This window comes from Megalops cyprinoides, chromosome 9 (genome assembly GCF_013368585.1).
Source record: "Megalops cyprinoides isolate fMegCyp1 chromosome 9, fMegCyp1.pri, whole genome shotgun sequence".
NCBI classification, from domain to species: domain Eukaryota; kingdom Metazoa; phylum Chordata; class Actinopteri; order Elopiformes; family Megalopidae; genus Megalops; species Megalops cyprinoides.
In genome coordinates this window covers 19,534,730-19,556,804 of record NC_050591.1, presented here as the reverse complement: position 1 = coordinate 19,556,804, position 22,075 = coordinate 19,534,730, and the positions used below count along the sequence as shown (strand labels likewise).

At 48.8% G+C, this 22,075-nt stretch overlaps 1 protein-coding gene across 2 annotated transcripts in view; it reads left to right on the top strand.

Moving 5' to 3' along the window:
- Positions 1 to 280: 280 nt before the first annotated feature.
- Positions 281 to 22,075, top strand: part of LOC118782666 (F-BAR and double SH3 domains protein 2-like) — a 78,617-nt gene continuing 56,822 nt past the window's right edge. For both annotated transcript variants that reach the window (XM_036536106.1, XM_036536105.1), the window contains exons 1-3: positions 281 to 496; positions 3,451 to 3,548; positions 19,167 to 19,212. In XM_036536106.1, the coding sequence (XP_036391999.1) occupies positions 476 to 496; positions 3,451 to 3,548; positions 19,167 to 19,212 (165 nt within the window). In that variant the 5' untranslated portion in view covers positions 281 to 475. The remainder of the gene's footprint in view (positions 497 to 3,450; positions 3,549 to 19,166; positions 19,213 to 22,075) is intronic.

Genomic DNA, 22,075 nt, shown 5'->3' with positions numbered 1-22,075 from the left:
GCAATTCCTTGTTGCTGTGCAAGTCTGGAGACGCAGCCTCCCAAAGAACAAAATGTTTATCAAAAGACGGGATGGTGCAGGTCAGACATCTCCACAGGGGGGCGCTGTGCTCTCGTGTTAGAGCTCACTGCTTCTGCTGCCCTCGACAGGATTCCACTGAACATTGTCAAGAATATCCTCATAGTGTCGCCATTGAGCCGCTTTTCGACCGGAAATCCCGCTGAATTTCCATTGCAATTTCGCCTATTATTTTGTCTTTGCTTGTCTCAGCTCTGCAGTGTTCAGTCGGAGTCCGAGTGTGTGGAGTTGGTTTATCATGGCCGCCTGACCGAGTCCAAATCATACCGTTCTCTTTTTTTCTCTTTCCCCCCTCTTTTTTTCATTTTAGGGATCCTGTTACTTTAAAAATCGTGCAGGTTTTCTCGAATTTTATTTAACTTCTTAAAGGAATTACCATTCATGTCAATGCTCAAATATGCAGCCTCCACCGAGAAAGGTAAGTTTTTCCCTTGCCCCCTGTATCGTCAGCCAGTTGAATTTACACTCAGAACTAATCTGTTGGCCGTTTTGTTGTGGAGTAAAGTAAGGTTAGCTATGCGTTTATGGCTAGATAGTTACTGTAGTTGGTCACCAGCCTTAGGATGCATGTTTTGGACTGTCTGATTTGTGGAAACGGATAGCTAGATGGTTAGCTCGTTGGCTTGCTGGGGACGTTGAAATAATTGCAAACATTACTGGTATGCATTTTCAGCCAGGCAGCCTCAACCAGCTAGCTGAATACTGGTCTGAGCTTCACCGAGTGGTAATTTAATTGTAGCGGAGCTGAACTTAGCGGTGAAGTTAAAATGATCTTCTTGTCCAAATGTAGTGAACGACCAGACTGACTGTAACGTTATGTATATATATATCAAACACAACCTTGCATCTGTGGGGATGTTGTACCGTGTTAATGTAGCGATTCATTTTTGACATCGTTACAACATTTTAGTGGACATCGCTGACCTGTAGGAGAAGCACAGCTCGCTACCAGGATCAGCCAAGAAACGAAAACATTGCGAAGGATGACTATGTGGCAATATTTTCAAAAGCCATTTACCAGAAATTCAATGAGTCTCGGTGTGGGCACGGAGGGAGTTAACAAGCAACACAAAACACGAAAGTGGCTACCATTGAAAGATTTTCTTCATCTTTTTGGAACATATGTGATGAAATTAATGTTTAGACTAATTCTTAGTGTTAGTGTTCTCACGTTGCTGTAAAAATAGCCGCTACTAACAAAAACGGAAATAGTCTTAAATAGCTTTCTTTTGTCAAAAAATAAACCATTTACGGAAAATAATATTTTGGCGAAATTTGTTTTCAATGTATTCAGTGGAAGGAACGGGTTGGTCTGACGCCACTGATGTTAGGATAAAGACAATGCCTGTTTACATTATGGGGCATGACAGTCGATTGGTTGTTATTGTGTCAGCCTTATAATGCATCTTGATTCACATCGCAAAGCGATCAATTTGTTTGATTGTAATTACTCTTATCTACATTAATGCGGTTCAGTGAATTGTGGTCGCCTGGACGCTCTTCCCACGCTCATGTTTACAATTCTGAATAACGGGACGCTACTTTAATAAATGTGTAAAAATATGGTTGTTAATACCGCACCAAATCAGCCTTTTGTTTGAAATGTTTAGCACGAGAAAGGACCGTTTATCAGTTCCAGGTTGCTGCCTTTAGACTGTACTGGGAAATTACGTAATTTATTTATTGTAGGTATAATGTGGATTCAGATACCACATCCCCAGTAACCCCCCCTGTATCCCCGAATGTAAGGTTTTAGCCACAGTATTGTTTTTCTCAGCCTATCAACGTGGAGTACATAGTGAAAACTGCAATTAAGACGTGGAAGTCAGTCATATATGCTGGCGTAAATGATTATTTTCATGGTAGTTTCAGACCACCCGGTTTTCGTCGTTAGAACATTAATCGTAATATAGAAAATCCCGAACACAAAGGGATACATCACTATTCGCGCCAGCAGCCCTCAGTACTCACTGCATATATGTGTGTGGTGTGCGTTGGCAGTTATAAAAGTACAGTATGCCATATGCCATTTTATTGCCAGTCTGAGAGATGGTTTGTGGAATGATATTATATTGTATAGGGGCTAGGCTGGGTATGTGGAGAATGTAAATATGCTCATATGAGTTTATTTTCCTCCAGACAACAAAGAGGCAGTGAGCTACTTTTGGCACATTTCTCTGTTTTATTACAGTCTGTTTGTCTTTCGGACAGACTGTCAGTTTATAGCAGTGATATTGGCCTGTCCTTATGGCCTTCAGGTGGTGTTGAATTATCTCTTTTGAGAATGCAGTTGTCTGTCTGCTTGTCTAGCGGGCTTCACAGTCAAGGCAGATGTGCGGAGTGAGGATGTGGGCTCTCAGGGCATCAGCCGAAATAGTGGTTGTGGCTCTGGACTCTTGACCCAGGCGGTTGCTGGATCCAATCCCACAGACTCAAATCTGTGAATCACCTGGCTGCATCCTCTAAATTCCGTGTTAGAACAGGGCTTAAACTCAGAGATTAGGCAACATATTGCTAAAAATAAGAACACACAAACAGTGATCGGAAAGAGGGATGAATACTCGTAACCGCCTGCTATTCCTTCCATGCGGTCAGAGTGACAGTGAGGCAGTGATGTCAAAGTAGCAGATCAGGCCATACAGAGGCACGTACCACAGCTATTCCAAATTTTTAGGTGGAGCTCCCACCCACCTGCCAAAACCAAAAAAAAAAAACAGGATTAGAACAGGTCCCCAGGCAGAATATGTCCCCATGGCAGGGAATGGGACAGTCTCTGGTGCTAGCATTTAAGAACGAGGAAAACCCCTCTAGAGTTGCAGTAGTGTACATACTGTTTGAGGAACTAGTGCAACAATAATTAGTTAAAAATAAGAGACAGATGTCCCCCTCTGTCTGTCTGTACCACCTCCAACAGCATTGTCTATGATTATATGGAAGGCAGTTTGTGTCTGGAACTCTGTCATTTTGCCCCCACCCTAGTTTCCTTCTTCATGTCCCTGCAGTTTTGATTGGACGGATAAAATCTCCGGGAATTAAATAGTTTTTCTTTTCTTTTGAATCGGCTGATAAAGAGGGTGTGTCAGTGGCAGAGCGTTTATCTTCAAAGTAAGAAGACATGAAAGTGTCCTGACGTCATGTATCTCAGAATTGTGTGTGTGCATGTGCGTGTGTGTGTGTGTGTGTGTGTGTGTGTGTGTGTGTGTGTGTGTATATGTGTGTGTGTGTGTATGTGTGTGTTTTGTCTTGATTAATGACACACCATGGGTGGAACGTTGGACTGAGAGCTGTGGATATTACACATACATGTGCATGTGTGTGTGAGGGCGCGTGGAGGCCTTTGATTAACCATGTCTGTTATGCGCTGTGGTGTAGGTAAAAGTCACCCAGGAGCTGAAGAACACTCATGCTGAGCAGATGACCAGACTCCACATCAAGCACCAGACAGAATGCGACTTACTGGAAGACATGAGGTAAACTGCTGGATTGTGAAAGAGCAAAAAGAACAGAAGGGAAGGCGGAGGAATGGTGGGGGAGGGCAGGAATATCCTCATTTATTGGAAGAACACCCAGATTACAAAACTCTGGGATGTGACGAAGGCATTTCCTCTGGACTTCCTGCTTGCGTCCCGGGCACTCAGACAGCTGGAAGTTATAACTGGAACTAATGCAGCGCAAATATTTGTCCTTTTCAGAGCTTTTTTTTCCCCCTTGCTAAAGCATGAGGCGTGTTTAGTGGAATATACTTTGCATTTTAGCTTTGGTGTTTGGAGGGAATGCACGCTTTTTGGGGGACGTTTTGTGTCGGTGTATGTGTGTTGGGGAGGGGGTGCGTGAGGAGAGGTGGATCTGGTGCAGATCTGAATGTCCTGTACAAGGCTCTCAAGCTGAGTCCGCATTGCTGGTTAAGCGGAGGTGCCGGTCCTACACAGAGAGCAGCCAATCTGGCACTGCAGCCTACTGCCAACCTCTGCAAGACCTCGCATTGCTTTACATTATTGTCATTTATCAGGCGATCTTGTCCAGAGCGACTTACAGCTGGATATTTACTGAGGCAATTCTGGGTTAAGTACCTTGCCCAAGGGTACAGCAGCAGCACCCGAGCAGGGAATCGAACCAGCATCCTTTCGGTTATGGGCCCTTCTCCCCGCCATGTACCGCCCCGCCACACCGCTACATTTCCCCCCCCCCATGTCTCGCACAGTCGTGCTTTCGCTGCCCGCAGTCCACAGATTGTTTATTTAAAGCAGGTACTCTCCCACCCTTCCTTCAACGCTTCTTTCATGTCCGCCGCCCGAGTGAGCCGAAGCGCCGAGGCTCTATGCAGCCTCGGCCCGGTCCCCGCGGGGGTGTGTCAGCATCGTTTGTTTTAACACGCTTTGTGACGCCGTCGCCATGATAACCATCCGCCGCTCGGCCGTCCGTGCACTTGCTCCTGCAGGAGTGTAGAGCGACGATGGGCGAGCCGCGTACCCTGAGCTCCCCGTGGCCCCGATTTAACAGGCACCCGGGCTGTTCTCTGAAGCAGCGGCGCTGCTTTGCCTAGCAGTTATCCCTTAGCAGATGTATGTACATGCTAGGTTTGCACAGCGCTGGAGCTTGAAGTTAATTATCAGTTTTGCGGAGGAGGTCATTTGTTGTTTGAAAATGAACCACGAGGGAAAGTGATTAGCTAGGCATGTCAGGCATACAGAAAGTCAGAGGTCCTCACAAGCTGTGCTTCTGCCGTGCGAATCCGAATGCTCCAGCCAAACTCCAGCAAGAGTTTCATTTTGTTAGGTACCCGCCCCAGTTGCCTTTTAACACTTCGTGTAATTGTCAGTCAGTGACGTTATCATGGTCACTTTTCATTTGATGAGCAGATCTGTAATCTCTTGTGCCATCTGAGGTTCCTTGTGCATTGATTTGTTGGTGTTTCTCTCTGGGCTATATCAGATCTGATGTATCGTATCTGATTTAGTCTCTGGATGAAGCCTTTCACTTGTTAGCCAACTAAGAGTGCACTTGCCTTATATGAGAATGCACATTTTGTTTGCTGTTCGACCGGCTGTATTGATTGATGTTGGTGGGAAAAGAGCTGAAAAGAGCTGGTGGTAAAGGACTACCTTAACAACAAAGAAAAAACATAAAAGAAGTTAAATTTTCACCCCAGTAGACCCAGTATTGATTCCTCTGCTGTCCCTGTTTCAGTGCTGTCAGGTTCAGGCAGAGTGGAGTGGATAGAGTGCTCCGTGCTTTTCCCAGCTGCACAATACCCTACATCTCCCTCCACCCCCGTTGCTCTGTGGGTCTGTACTGCAGTGTCGATCGCCGCTGCCAGGGATGGTCATGATCCTGCCGCAGGGCACTGACCCATCACCGCTGACCTCCTGCTGTTTTCAGATCCACATCTGTGCTTCTGAATGTGCCGGAAAACCGGGCGAAGCATGCTTCTGCTGGGCTTTGGGGTTCTGCGCGGCTCTGAGGTCGAAGGTGCGGAGAGCCTCCTTTGGACAAGAGGGAGCGGGGTCACCTGGGACAGGAGCACAGCTCTCAGAGAGAGAGAGAGACACGGACAGAGAGCAGGAGGAAGAGACAGCGGAGCAGGGAGACAGGCACAGATAGGCAGAGGGAGAGATTGAGGCAGGCGGAAAGAGAAGGCAGAAGCAAAGGAGACCTAGAGAAGGGAAGAGGAGAAGATGGTGACATATGGGAGGCAGAATTAGCAGAGAAGGAGTGAAGCTGACGGGCTGTAGAGCAGCAGGAAATGGAGCAAAGGAGTGAGATGGAGACACCAGAGCTCAGCGGTGTGATGCCTGTCTCTTAGCAGCCAGGTCAAGTGCCAGGTTCCCTCACATGGCCAGAGCTTTGGACATATGTGATCATGTTCAGCACGTGGTCCGGAGAAGGGTCAGAGATTGGTCTCCTCTGTCCTGATTACAGTGTCTCAGAAGCAGCAGTAACATAGAGAGCTTGCAGTTCAGTCAGTGCTGAAAGAGAAAGACACACACCTGATGTCCTGCAGAGAAGATAATAATAGTAATAAAAATAGTTATAATAATGTCAGATGTTATTTATATAGCACTTCCCCATGCACTTACAGTCCTTACAAGGACTAGATCTAATGGTTGTCTCCTGTAAAGGGCTGGTGAATAATTATGGTTTGCATGGCTTATATTTTTCAATCCCACGTCCTGTGCATCGGTCCGGGCGCACCCCTGTCATAATAGTGGTTGCAAGTACAGCAAAGGCTGTGAGTAAGTGCCTGCAATGTGCATTAAAGTGAGAAAAGTAAATAGGGGCTACTTTGTTACTCCGCTGGCAGAAAACCTGTTAGAAGTGATTTTCTTTCCAAACTCCAGATACATAACACTTTAATCCACAAAGCTGCTCTGGGCTCATTATTCCTTAATTAGTCCGGTTTAATTGGGAAGAGGGGTATCAGCCAGCTGGGGTTAGCAAACCCCCCCCTCCCCCCAATAAGTGTGCTGTCAGAGTTTGGCTTCCCATTCATCAAACCCTGTCCACCTCTGTAACCTTGAGAAAAACATTACCCGCACACGGTCGGGTAATAATGCAATGGTCACTTGAGTTCCTGTGCGTTCTTGATACGAGTTTTGAATTTTTCTTTTAGCACCTATCCAACCCCGTCCCCCTAGCTTTAAACATAGCCTGCAGTCTCACAGTCAAGGTGGCACATTATTGGCCGCTGATAGTACCTGGCAGGGCTTCAGTCTGGCTGATTGGTCCGCGGCAGCTGGCGCAGATGGAGATGCTTTACCTGCGGCGGGCCCGCGACTCGCAGGTGAGGCACTCAGCAGCCACATCTGTTTCAGCTTACTGCTGCTGTCAGAGGGGCTGTGCAGAACAGCACACACACCAGCACAAAAGATGTGTGTCACCTGACTGACAGAACTCACAGAGGGAAACAGGTGATGGCTGGATAGAGGGTACAGGAACAACTCACTTAACCAAACCTCGGAGAACTAAGCTCCTCAATAAGAGGTTCAGTTTTTTCCTAATTAATAAAAATATATTGCTGAAATCGCTGCTTTTTTAAGACCACGGGAAGAAGGTCAAATCAGTGGAGATGCTTTTTAAAAGCAAAAGTAAACGTCCTAAAATAAAAAAAGTAAAAGGCCTTTGCAGGTCTCACTTTAAAAATGGTCTCCCTTCACCCTTTGCCATTCCATACAAATGGCTGTAGTTAAAGTCATGATGGCATCTAAACAGTCATTTAATGTGACTTCAGATGGCCTCAGTTCAGTCGAAAGTGAAGTGGATTGAAGCTGTTTGGATTAGCACAGTTGGAATTAAGAATCATTTTAAATCAAACAGAAAAGATGAAGAGTCTGTAGCAGCATGCTGTTGATTGGGGAGTAGTTGGGGATCAGGCGGATGCCATTACAGTACTGGCTCCCATTGAAATGTGAGTCCATCTTCATGTATATACTGTGTAAGCTATATCGCTGTTAAAAAAACGAGTGCATCTACTTCGCTAATTGAAGTATTTCTCTAAGTGAAAATGAGGAATTGTGTCCTTTTTTGTCCAAATTATTTTTACGATAATGCTCATTGTTTTCATGTTAAAAAACAAGACATATAAGCATCAGAGGAGGAGGAATTTTTAAGGCAGTATACTGGGGCACACCCATATATTTTGCACCTCATTAGAAATCCCCTGGTCTCCATCTCTTTCTGTCTTTCTGGATGTATAGATTTCACTCTGAGGAGAGGTAGTTCCCCACCTGTGTACCCTGCTGTGTGTGAGGGCATCTCTCCCACTGGCTGAAGGCAGTGTGTTAGTGCAGAGATAGTGCTGATCGCAGAAGGGCAGAGCTGCAGTTAAATTCCCTGTTAAAAGACGTGAGGTACGTGTGCAGTCAGAGAGCCAGCGGCCCCGGCCAAGACGCTGAAGCAGCAGCGGCGGAGGAATCAGGCTCGGCTAAGCGTCCGCGATCCTGCTAAATCTGCAATTCCCTTATCGCGCTCCCACGAAAGCCGCGCTAAGCCCTGCGGCGAGGATATCGCTAAGCCCCCCCCCCCCCACCCCCAGCCCCTGCCGTGACTCAGGTACAGTGCCCTTACGTAAGATAGCATGGCAGGGACAGTGTGTGCCTTGCTCAGGACCCCCTATATCTGCTACTGCACCTGCATGGTGGCTTCGGCCAAGACAAGCGCAGGCCCTACTCATTCAGAACCCCGGTTTTTCAGGGGTGCCTCTCTGTCCGGGGGTGTGGCAGCAGTACTGACCCCCTCGGTTCCACATGCATGGGTGGCAGGGTGTACAACAGGGTGTGGAAGAGAGGTACTTTTGTATTTTTGGGCTGCTGTGTGAACTGGTTGACAGCGTGTAAGTGTGCAAACCCCTGTACAAGGAAGGCCCTCTGTCAATCTTCCCAATGTAGGAACACCTCGGTGTTCCCTGTTTAGTGTGGTAACTGGTCACAGTTTAGGGTCAGCGTTAGGTTGGGCATTCTTCGCGAGGCTGTGGTAACAGTTCAGGGTCAGTGTTAGGTTCGCTGTTCTCGGTGAGGCTGCGGTCACAGTTCAGGGTCAGTGTTAGGTTCGCTGTTCTCGGTGAGGCTGCGGTCACAGTTCAGGGTCAGTGTTAGGTTCGCTGTTCTCGGTGAGGCTGCGGTCACAGTTCAGGGTCAGTGTTAGGCTCTCTGTTCTCGGTGAGGCTGCGGTCACAGTTCAGGGTCAGTGTTAGGTTCGCTGTTCTCGGTGAGGCTGCGGTCACAGTTCAGGGTCAGTGTTAGGCTCTCTGTTCTCGGTGAGGCTGCGGTCACAGTTCAGGGTCAGTGTGAGGTTTGCTGTTCTCAGTGAGGCTGTGGTCACAATTTAGGGATAGTGCTGCAGTTTTATGCCAGGATGACGCTGCGGTCGCCGCATAGAGACAGCTCCACAGTCCGTGTTTGTCTTCTGAGGTTTTCCTTGGCTGTGTTTGGATGGCTTGGTGTCTGATGGACTGCTCTGCTCCATCTTTGCCTTCAGGCCGCGCTGTCTGAAAGAGGATCTTACACAGAGGGGAGTTTGTTTTGTGTCTCCTGGTGAAATGCGCACCGCCGGTGCATGAGCACACTGTTTCAGACATCACTTCTGTTCCACGTGGGCCCAGCTTTAGGGCTGTCTCTCATTTGCAGTCGCACACGTGCACACGTGCACACACACACACGCGCATGCATACGTACATGGCCCAGCAGACTAAAAGTAGAGCTCATAAATTCTTCTACATTTTTATGAGGTAAGGTCACGAAGGATGTTACGTAAGATCACTCTCAGCCCGGCACAGGCAGGTGTTGGTTCAGAGGGCAGGGACAGTGGGAGGATCATGGGAGATGGCAGGAGGCAGTGGGTTGATTCCAGATGGACTTTTTCAGGCTTTTTTTGTCTGCATGCCCTTGTTGGCCTGTGCATCATACATGATGTAGGTACTCTACTCTGTAGGCCTCTTTTTATTTCAACACCCCTTGTACCCCCACTGTGTCAGTTTCATTGACAGATAGCCTTCATATCTGCCCATGCAACTGAGTTTGTCAAACTGCTGATGTCATCGTTCTGGAATAGCGGGAGGGAGGGAGGTTCTGATGCCAGCGCAGGAGTTCTATAATTAGCTACCATGCCTCAGACAGCGTAGGAGTGTGAATCCCACCCCCAGAACGCTCCCCTCGGCGTCGGCCATGTTGCGGAGGGGTTTATTCTGAGCAGCGCAGCTGACGCTGACTCCTTTCCTGTCTTAGGCGAAAGGAACTGAGTCACGAAACGGTCCCAGGCATCGCCGGGTTCAGGCCGCGCTCGGCCGGCTCTCTCTCGTCTGACAGGTTTAGTCAGAAGCGCCTCTGTTCTGCTGGCGGGAGGATCCTCCGCTTACCGAGCCCTGAGGATACGTGTTTTTCCCTCTCGCTGTTTGTGGGTGGTGCTTCGGTCGTTTTTTTTCATGGTCCCGCGGTGCGCGCACATCTTTGAAGTGACAGATGTTAGGGGTTGGGAGAGTGTCAGCCTGGAGCGGGGCTTCTCTGAGCGTCCCACGCTCCCCCCCGCGGTCCAAACCCCCCCGACTCGCACCTGGCAGTGCGGTTACTGTATGCCAGTGACCCGGCTAAACCCGGCAAAGATGGTGGGGTCGGCGGGACCCGAAACCGCGGTCCCCAGGCGCACTATAGGGCGAAAAAGGCCCCCCTTCAGTGTGGCAGAGGAGCGGTCATCTTGACCGGGTTCTTCCGCGGGCACAGATGATGTGGGAGCGCGGCTCTGCAGATTGCATGCTGGGAGCTCATCCTCTCAGATGACAGGAAGCAGAGAGAGGTGGGGACGGCTGCTTTAGCTCTCGGGAGACGGCTCTCCGAGCGCACAGATGAAAGGGAACTTTTGTTTTCCGTCCCTCACCACCAGAAAGAAATGGAGGGATGAAGCGAGCAAAGCCAAACAGAAAGGAAAAAAGGGCCTTGTTATGAAGCGGCCCCGGAGTTCTTCCAAATCCTCTCTGTGTTGTTTATTTATGATTTTAATCAATTCCGGCAAGTGTCTCCTGGCTGGCCTCCTCTAAGCCTCTACAGTCCCACTGTCTGTCTGCACAGCTGGACAGAAGAGGACAGACAGCTGCACACACTCAAACACACACACACACACTGGCTGAAACACATGCAAACACACACACACACACACTGGCTGAAACACATGCAAACACACACACACACACTGGCTGAAACACATGCAAACACACATACACGCACGCCAATCCATGAACACGTGCACATGCATACACACTCACAAACACATACATGGTCACACACACACACCCACTCATACACTGTACACACATTCGCAAACATGCATACACACACACACACACACACACACACACACACACACACACACACACACAATCATCCATACTCACAGACTCAAACTAAAAATACCCAGAATTTCAACTTTATAGTAGTGCCATACTGCTACACACCCACACAAACACACATGCTAATATACACATGTGCTCCCTCATTCTTACGCAGTGGAACTCTGAGGCCCACAGGGCGCCGAGGGCAGCTGCCCCCACTTGACCCCTGGGCAGTTAGGGGCACAGGGGTCAGGACTTGAAAGCGCAGAGGAGTCACACTCACATCCTGCTGCCCTGCTGGAACATGGCCAGTGCCTCAGTCTCGCATGCTTGTACAAACCCTTGTGGCCAAATAAACCCACTGTGTTCTATAGAAAAGAACACCCGGCTAGGGTCAGTGTTGAGCATGCAGACACAGGCATTGAGCACAGAAGTGGGCCACTATGTAAGGGTTTGTGCTGACTACTTAGACACAGGCTTTGAGCACAGAGGTGGGACACTATGTAAGGGTTTGTGCTGAGTACACAGACACAGGCTTTGAGCACAGAGGTGGGACACTATGTAAGGGTTTGTGCTGACTACTTAGACACAGGCTTTGAGCACAGAGGTGGGACACTATGTAAGGGTTTGTGCTGAGTACACAGACACAGGCTTTGAGCACAGAGGTGGGACACTATGTAAGGGTTTGTGCTGAGTGCACAGACACAGGCTTTGAGCACAGAGATGGGACTCTGTGAAAGGGTTTGTGCTGAGTACACAGACACAGGCTTCGAGCACAGAGCTGGGCCGCTGTGTTCGGCTGTACGCTGAGAGAGAGGCTGCGCAGAGCGGTGTGATGTAACACGCACAGCGGTCCGCCCCGACCTCCCTCTCTCAGATAAAGCCGGGGCTGAGAGCTCGCACCATCCGGCGGCTCTTAAGCGCTCCGGACGCTCGGCCCCGCTGCATTCCTGCCCCGCCGCTCACGATCTTACCACATCTCCTGAGCCGGGGAGCCAAAACAAAGCGGCACCCGGAGGAATGTGTCCGTCAGCCCCGCGCTCGGCCGCGGTACGCCACTCACACCGGCGGCAAAGGCCCAACGCGGGCAGCCTGCGTGTTACTGTGTCTCAATACAGCACCGCTGTCAGCACTCACTGTTTTCACTTTATCGTTTTTGCTCAAAGGAAAGAAATGCCGTGCAAGCGCTGTGGCCCAGTCTTGTTTTGTGGTTATTAAGGGTTTGTCTGAAGGATTCCTTTTGACAGTGATCTCTTTTATGACGTCCCGTAATGAAATCTCACCTTTTCTCGATGCGTTTTCTTTTTCGGGGCGGGCGGATGGGGGTAATAGCCAAGTGAGGTGACATTATGATCCCTTCGTTCCGGTAAAGAAAGATAAAAAAACGTAGCCAATCGGATAAACGGCAGCTGGCATCTGTAACTGTGCAGCGGTGTAGTTCTGTCTGTAAGACGTGCCGGCCGCCTCAGCAGAGCGGCGGTCCGCGCGGGTTTCCATGGTGACCGGATGGAAGATGGCCAGCAGCATCACCGGCAGCCCAGGGCTAATTAGATCGGGAAGGAATTTGGCTAAACGGCGCTTCATTTTCTGCGCTGGCGCTCGTCCAGGCGGAAGCTGCACCGGCGAGGGCAGATAAAAGCGTACCCCGAGCTGCCCGTAAAACAGCCTGTGAATAAATGGATTGTTATCTCTAAGCGCACGTGTGGTGGTCCTGCGTAGGAAGTACGCTGAGGGCATTTCTCTGAAGTTGTCCTTAATTCACCGTGCTGTCATTGTTTGACATGTATGTACGAGTTGGAGCTTGAAATAATATCTGAGCTTCCTAGAACAATTCAGTGCGTAATAGAAAATGAATTCCTGGGAGGGTGTTTGACAGCCTTTACAAATTTGATTTAAAAATGCATGGGACTTTTTTCAAGCTCTGTGTTTTAAGTCCTGTAGAGAATGTCATTTATGATTTGTCATACTGACCCTAAGGGTGAAATATTGATTGGTTAGCGAGGGTAATTTGCTTGGTTCATGCTGATGTATATGTTTAAGAGTTTGTCAGCATGGATCATTAATTTTTCTTCCCCCACAGTTTTCAAGGAGTATATATTTGCATTTCCCGATGAGGTTGAGTCAAAGTTAGCACTGGCTGGGAGGACTACTAACTTATCAGTATATTAGTGACATCCTTGTTTACCTCTGTGGTCATAACCATGACAGCGCAGCCGTGGTATCGAGAGGCCCAGGCATGCCTTAAGGTCCCAGTTAAACTCTGAATTCCCAGGGGATGAGACGGGTGTGAACATGTTTGAGAGAGGCCCCATCTGAGGCCGCTGTGTGTGTGTGTGTGTGTGCGTGCGCGCGCGCGCGTGTGCGTGTGTACACGTGCATGCACACGTGAAAGACAGAGAGATAGACAGTATGAAAGACTGTGCATGTATGTGTGCGATGGAATTTGTGAGCGAGAGAGAAAAAGAAAGCAAACCGGCTCCCATTTCTTCATCTCGTCCCCGCAGACCGGCGTTAGCCAAGCGGCTTTTCAGCAAGCGCCCGTGGAGGGGTTCTGACATCACTCCCTCTTTCTCTCTTGTTACTCACTCGTCCTTCCAGTGTCCTGCCCTTTAGTTCATAACTTCATGCCTTTGTTGTGATGAGCGGAGCAGTGCCGCTGCACCTGCTAGCTTCTGTCCTGTTCACAGACAGCCCCTGAAGACAGCCATGTACACGGTTACTGGAGGGCAATGGGACAGTGTGAACAGATACACGCCTCAGGTGAATGGACTGTGAACGGGTGCAGTTTGCACCACACATAGTGGGCCTGGCTGTGTCGTATGACACGGGGTGGCGGTGTGGCATAGTGGTAAGCACCAGGACTCGTAACCGAAAGGTTGCAGGTTCGATTCCCCGCTGGGGCACTGCTGTTTGGGCAAGGCACTGAACCCAGAATAAGTCTCGCTATATATCGAGCTCTGTAAATGAGTGCAGTCTGCACCACTGATAGCAGCTTGGCCGTGTCGTTAATACCGTCGCGCTGTGACTTGCATCTCACACAGGGAGGTAACGAGCCCCTTCACAGCCAAACAAACAGCGCTTTGAATCACACAGACCCATAAACAAGCCGCCACCCCCGCGACCTGCAGTCCGTCTCGGACTCTGGATCATCAGCGGGTCCCTAATTAGATTGCCATGGAGTTTCCTAATCCCTGTCATTTCATCAGTCGCTCTCTCTCTCTCTCTCTCTCTCTCTCTCTCTCTGTACGTCTCTCCTCTCCATCTCTCTGTTCTGTTTTCTGCCTGCGCTTCTGTCCTCTCCTAATCTGAGTCTCCCTGCTTTTCCAACGCCCCCAGTGGAATGGCAGCAGTGGTCATGTTTCGCGTTTTGATGTGCTGCCATTGCGCTTCTCTCACTCCTGTTTTCCCTTTGCTTGTTGTGGAAGTGACTATCAGAGTGGGGGGGGGCGGGGGCCATTGTAGCCAAGCTGAGGCACAGGCATTCACTTGCTGGAATTCTGAAATAACAGTCTACAGTCCGTGTATTAGAGTCACTATGGAACAATTTAAGCTCCTCTGTGTTTCATGAAGCACAGCCTACCTATGCAGGAGGCGTAGACTTCCTGCTCACCGCTGTTCACCAGCTCAGCTACACACAGAAACACTGTGCCCGAAATTTCAGCCCAACCAGCTCCTGGAGAGGACAGACTGATTGGCTTTGAAAAGCTTCCTTATTTAACTTTGTTGAAAAGAGCATATATTAGGGGAGAAGCTAACAGGAAAATAACACGAACTCGCATTTCAAAGAAAGCACGCAGGCCCGGGTTTCCAGGAGAAGTGAGGGAAGCGGTCTGTGATTGGAACTAGGAGACGCTTTAAGCAGCGGTTTGTCCCCCCAAATAAAAAAGGAAACGCTAATGTCACCCTTTCCTTTTTTTCAAAGCGTCTGGTTAGTAACGCCAGGGAGCGTGTAATTACTGGGTTTCGGGTGTCATCTTCCTGCCTCCCCACGAGCTCGCCCGGCTCTTCCGCAGCAGTTTCTCCGTGCTCCGGTGTTGCTCTCGAGGGCTCGGCTCAGCATTTGCTGCGGTGTTTTACACCTTCCTCAGCAGATGTATGGAGCTTTTTCTCCTTCGTGTAGCGCCCCTTCCCCCCTCCCACCGGCTACGTCCCCACACAATCCTCCCCATTCACAAGTAGCACCCATTCAGAGAGGCTCGTGGCACTGCTGCTGTCGTGGTCTGAGGTCAGCTCCTGTGCCTGCTTCCTGTTTAATTCGAACCGTGATGTTATTGGGATGCTGTGACAGAGTGAGTGTGTTGTATGTACCGTGTGTGTGTGTGTGTGTGTGTGTGTGTGTGTGTGTGAAAGTTGTGCGCTGTGTGTGTGTGTTGTGTGCTCTGTGTAGGTAGTGCTCTGTGTAAGTAGTGCGCTGCGTGTGTGTGCGCACGCGCGTGTGTGTGTGGTTGTGTGTGCGTGTGTGTGTCCTGTGCATGCATGTGTGTGTGTGTGTGTGTGTGTGTGTGTGTGTGTGTGTTTAAAGTCTAGAGGTGAGAGGATCAGAGGAGGATCGGGGCCTGATCTGTTGTGGAATCCGCGCGGGCTCGCCCTCTTGACCCTTGACATGTGGCCCATTGACCCCTGCGGCCACGCTTCCTGTGAACGGGGGCACGTGGGAACGCGATCGGGGGAAGCGGCAGGAGAAGCGCGTGGGAGAGATGGGGGGTCAGCCCCGCACATCACAGCTGCCGTCTGACCACCGTGTCCCAAAATGCCCTTCATCTGAGGACAGTCAAAGCACACTGGCCCAAAACAAACAGCAGCCCTCCTATCCCACGACTGTAGAACAGAGCTGTCCCACAATGAGATGCCGCTGCCTTCTTTTCTCTGACCTGTAAAAACCAACTCCTTTCAATAAGGAGGATACAGCCCTCTGTCCAGAAATTGTAAAACACAAGGGTTAGCCATAACTGTGCCAGCTTTCATCCTGGAACTGTAAAATGCTGTTTCCTCTAGCAGAGATGATGTTGGCCTTTGTGCCATACCTGTACAAATGACTGTTTCTGCCCAAAGCAGACAAAAAGTGGCCCAGGGGACCACACCGTGTGCAGGAACCCTTTGAAACTCACAGAGGACACACCCCCGTGAGAATCCCCTGACGGACATGTGATTTTCATTGTGGAGCGTGAGGTTTACTGTGCCCAACAAACGTGAAAAAGAGCTCATCTTCAGCTCTGCTGGACGTTTGAAAAGACGTAGATCTTACAGAACCGAAGGGAAAACCCAGATGTGAGACACTTTTTTTTTTTTTCTTTTTTTTTAATAAGAGTTTCAGTTTGAACCTCAAAGCTCTTCTAGTGATTACTAGAAGATAAAAGCACTAGGCTGCTCCTGGTAACTTCTTAGAAACAGTTCCTCTGTTGCTCTTGTTTTGTTGAAACCCTCAGGAACCAGCCGTCTCACACACCTGTGACCCTGTGTGCATACGCATGCACGTGTTTGTGTGTAAGAGCGCTAGACTGAAGCGTAAATACAGCATTCTGAGGAAAGGGCAGTGTGAAGTCATTTGTCGCTCTGTCTTTGCTTCCTTTTTTCTGAGTGCACTAATGAGATTAGCTTTGATCAGCCTAACATCTTCTGTCACACAAGGTGTAGCGACATGAAAAACTAGAATCTCTGATTTTCTTGTCAGCGGTTTGGGCTCTGTCCTACATCACCACCGCAAGCTTTAAACAGAGAGAACTAGAAAGTTTGAAATGGATATTCCTGGTTGGCTGCACTGTACGTTTGCCAAGCATCACAACCGAAATAAAACTGTACAGTTGATCTATACTTACTGGTTACACTTTGTAACTGTGAAACTGACCTCACCATAGGAGCCCTTCTGTATTATGGAAGGGTTAAAGGTCTGAGGAATTAATTCCCGAACACTTCTCTCTCGTTTTCTTCGAACTGCAAGGCAGAAGTGATTGACGAGGGTGAGTCTCCACTTGTTCCACCCACAGAGCTGTTCTCAGACCGATCAGGGCCTGTGGCTGCACAGAAATAGACCGGTTAGAATTGTTCTCCTTCCAAGTATCGCCAGGTGATGCACAGATGCTGAACCATCGAGTTGAAGGAAGTGTCGGTAAAGTATGACTTCATAGCTTCTACTATAACACCATACATGGAGGCCATGTTCATAATGAGACAAAAGGCAAGAGAAAAGGATTAGGGCAGTTAGAATTGCACAATTATCATCTTTTTGGTATTACAAAACTCAGAGGTCATTCATAGTTCACAGTGTTCTTGTATGATTAATTACATTTATGTATATTTATAGCCTATGGGCTTTCATTTAAGCCCAAAGTTAAGATCCTGTGAAACTTGTGGGGAAATTTAGGCATTTGCTTGCACCGTATTTAGGACAAATTCACTTTCATTGGTGTGCATTATCTATATGTTAGAAGCAGTTGTGACTAGAATGTAAGGTATCTGTGCCCTACAGGTATGCCCACATAAGACAGGACAGTGTCAAATAAATGAAACTGAAGCTTTGACTGCTGTGCCTGTGTGAATCCGTGGTAGGAACACAGTGGTGAGGGTGTTCTTGCAGCTCTGCTGTTTCCTGGAAATCTGTGAAGGTCTCTGCAGGGGCTTTTTTTTTGGGGGGGGGGGGGGTGTGGTCTTACGAGATTCCTGTCTTACTTAAAAAGCAGACGTGCTATGACTAAGCCTGTGTGTGTGGGAATGATCCCTGTGAGGGAATCGGATAGGGTGACAGGTTGTTCACACAAGTGGAAAATTTTCACAGGGTTTTTTAAAAAATATATATATATATGTATATATAATCACATTACATTGTAGTCAGTTGTGTGTTCTTCTACTTCCGCTCTTACCTCTTCCACCTTGTGGCTGGGTGATCTGTATCCTACCGTATCAAGGCAGGAGTCCATGCAGTAGCCTCTCTGACCCACTACAGACCCGTATCATCCTGTTGTGAAAGCGCAGCCTGCCGGCTGAGGCCATCATCAACAACGAGGAGGAGGGAGAGAGGGTCTGAGACAGGAGACGGACAGTGTAGAGAAGTCTTTGGAGCAACAGAGGAACAGATAAGGAGAAAAGAGAGGCAAAGATAAAGAAAGGGGGAGTTGAATTACATTACATTACCGCCATTTAGCAGGTGCTCTTATCCAGAGAGACTTAGATAGGTCACAATTTTTTACATGTTATTAACGTATAAGGCAGTTCTGGGTTAAGTACCTTGCCAAGGGTAGAGCAGCAGTGCTCTAGTTGAATTGAACCAGCAACCTTTCAGTTATAAGCCGTGCTCCTTACCACTAGTCTACACCGCCACCCTCGAATGTGTGGACAGTGGCATTTCCTCATGTATTTTATCTTTTTCTCTGTCTGTAAATATGAAACCGGTGTGAACTACGTCACCAGAGTGAACCACTGAGGTGTTTTGGCAGAGCCGTCCTGCCAGGGCTTGCAGCTCGCTCTGGTTTCCCCTGTTGGTGACTTGGTGGCCGTGACCGTGGGGATGGCCCGGTCTGACCCGCCGGATCGGTGACGAGGCTGTCTGCTCTCAGGGCTCAGCGTCGACACGGCTCCCGCACTGACCGGCCTCCGTTCCGCCGTCGCTCTGTCCCGTTTCATAAGAGCAGCGCGGGCCCCCAGACACATCAGAGCACGCTCGGTTTACCCGGGCGTACAGCTCAGAGTGGGAGAAATGAGCTCCCTTTCACTGGAGAAAGGCCCCTCTCTCTTTCCCCGTCCGCACTCTCCTCTCAGCGAGAAGACAAATGCACCGTGTACCGGAAAAACGCTAACAATACACAAACAAAGTGCGGGCAAAGTGCTGCCACTGCACCCTGGGGGGCTCTGCGGGGGTGTGCCTTTGTGACTCCATCACTGCCGAGGAGACGACCCCAGGCTGCCACCGCAGACATGGAGCTGCTTTTGGAAGACCTTTTTTAATGAAGGTTCCACCAGAGGCAGTTTATTTCATTTCCATAAAACTGTCTGGTTTAGCGTGGCATTATAAATGGACACACAGTGTGAAGGCCTAACATAGTTGCCTGACATACTATAGAACTGCAGTAGCTTATGTCGTCGAGAATGTCACATCTGACAACAAGCATTCTTATTCCTCCTGACTAAGAACGGAACAGTTTTAGATACTGTTTCCATTGTTGCAACATCTGTGGTAAATTGTGTCTTCATTTATATTGCCGTTATTATTTGTCTCGATTATTATTTGTCTTTCTTGAAATCTGAATCCTTGACGTCTCTCTGTCTCTCCGTTCTGCAGGACATACAGTCAGAAGAAGTCTGCCATAGAGAAGGACTATGCACAGGTAGGTCCTGCTGAGGGGGGGTCGCTCTGTGGCTGTTCCGTGCACGAGCCGTTAGCGGAGACAGCGTTGTTTCTGTTGTTTCCACTGCCTCACGGAGCAGGACGAGTGATGGATAAGGGTGTAATGTTTCAGCAAGATCATTTCTCCCCATCCCTTTCTCAGCTGCTCCACACTGGGGCAGGCAGGAATGCCGGTGACGTGCTTCCAAATGATGTTATCCGCAGTTTCTTTGTCAGACATGTTTGGTTTCGTTGTCTGGCGATGTGTGTGTGCGTGTGTGTGTGTTCTCTAACTGCAGGAATTAAATAAAGCATTTTGATTTACCCTCGCAGAACCCGATACCTCCTTTTAATGTGTCGGCAGTTCTGCCTGTATCAACAGTTGTCAACATTGTTTGTTCTTGAAGCAAAATAAGAAGCACTGACCCAGTTCTGAAGTGTGTAATGCAGTTCAGGACCTTTCTGAAATTTAGATCAGTGGATCAGGGATTGCAGCATTTTGTTAGGAAGGTTTCTCTGCTCTGTGCAGTATTCCCACTGCATCGCACTGTAAGGGATATAGAGCAGTGTGCTGTGAGGAGATTGAGAGACTGATGTGCTCTCTGAGATGGATGCCCCTGAGAGAGATACAGTATGTATTACTACTGCCTGCTGTAGGAACACTGTCAAGATGAAAGTGTGTTGTGGGAGGAATAGTGGGGTTGCAGTATGCTGTGTTGTGTGAGGGATATGGAGACTGCAGTCTGAGGCCGTTATTCAGACGCAGCAGTGTAAAACTGTGTAACAGTTCTCCTTAGCGTCGGTCTGCCTATTATGCTAGATGAGTCATGGCTACCCCCCTCCACCCCCTGAGAGAAACCTGTTATTGGAGGCTGGTGGCACCTCTGTGCATCTGATTAAAGCGCCCACACAGTGTCCTTCAGATTGCGCAGTTGGACACAGACGATGAGCCCCCGCAAGTAGCCAGCTCACACCTGGGGGCGGATTTCTGTTCCACAGGATTTTGACCACACCTGTGTGGAGTTCTTTTCTGTGTCACATACAGTGCTGGTCAGAAGTTTGGACGCATCTACTCATGTAAAGGTTTTTCTTTATGTTTACTATTTTCCACATCTTGGAATAATAGTAAAGACAAAACTATGAAATAAAGCAAATGGAATTGTGCAGTGACCAGAAAAGTGTTAAACAAATCTTTCACTTTAGATTCTTCAAAGGAGCCAAAAAATATTTTGTAAAATGATTTTTGTTTTGGAAAGACATTCATACATAGGCATCAACGTCACTATTTATATTTGTCTAAGAAACAAATTTCAAGTATTTAAGCAAGTCTTTAGATCAAAATGTCTGTGAATGCATGTTTCCCATTGTCTTAATCAGGAGTGTCCAAACTTTTGACTGATACTGTAGATGAGTGAGCTAACCGTCATTAGATTCAGTTTGTCAGAAAACCGTAAGACTCAACATATTTCCCTCAGCCCTTTTGTCTTTTTATTGTAACGAGATGCGTTCCTTTATGGTTGCGGTGATGCCCAACGCTAAAGTGTTAGAGCAGAAGATGCAGTAGCAGCTCCCAGCAGTAGCAAGGTCAACTCCAAGAAAGGAGAGCTGACCCAGGGCTACCCAAAGAACAGGAAGTTAAGATGACCTAGGGCGTACCCTCGGAAATGAAAGGATGACTCAAGGTGACCTGGGCTTGCCTCGGGAAAAGGAAGCTGGGTCTGGGGACTGGAGGTCACCCAAGGAAAGAGCAGGTGGCTGGGACTTCCCCGCCGCTCGACGCACGGGTCCGCGTCTGTCCCTGCCCACTTCCCGCCATTCATGCATTACATCATACAGGGGTCATACAGAGCAGCGCCTTACCGCATAGCGCATTTTTACATTGCATTGTGTCAAACGGCAGGCCATTCATTTAAAAAAAGGGAAGAAAAACATTGCGATGACGTGGGGGACCATGACTGAACAATTACCGAAGTTGTTCTAAATTAGTCAGAGCCTGCTCATTATTTCAGCTGATTGAAGCGATTAGCCCAAGTTTGTACGTGGTGGAGAAGCAGCTCAGCTCCGTCCAAAAAACCTGTTTTCCCTGGCAGCCCTGCCCGTGAGGACACGGCGCCCGCTTCGCCGTTTAAAATCGCTCCCTCAGAGTTCCCGAAAGGGGCCAGGGAGTGACCCAGTGCCAAAGGTATGCGCGGCCGTCCACAGGTTAGCCAGCCATGCTGGTGCCACACCGCTCAAATGCACGGTCTCCAGGGCTGGCTTTGTACAAAAGATCACTTGTGAGTGTGTCCTTTAGTGCGTCTGCGTGTGTTTCTGTGATCAGTTTGAGTATTTGTGTATGTGTCTGGGTGTTTGTGGGTGGTTTTGTGTGTTTGATGCGCAGGCAGGACACCCACTGCCTCTGACTTCTGACTGTGATAGTATTGTTTTATCGCGGCGGCTTGAGTCATTAATGGGCTTTTAATCAGGTATGCTGGTTTCCAGTGCAGTGAAAGATAATGGCGAGCTGCAGTGTATCAGCCCAAGATAACAAAGAAGAGGCACCTGATGAGAATTCGTCTGGGTGTGAGAACACACTGGGAACCTTTTCTCAAAAATGTGTGGCTCTGGCCGGGAGCGGGAGGCAGCTGGAGGCTCATTTCCATGTGCAAATTTATTTAAAATGCCGAGAACAGTCGCTGCGTTCAGCTCTCAGAGAGCTTTTAAATCCTCCCTCTCCCTCCCTCGATCTCTCGCTCACTCACTCTCTCCCTCACTCCTTCTGCTCCCTTCTCTCCTTCCTTGATTCACTTTTTCCTCCCACCCATATTTCTGTCTCTCACCCCCATCTCTGTCATCTCCCTCTTTCCCTCTGCCCTGTTCATTCT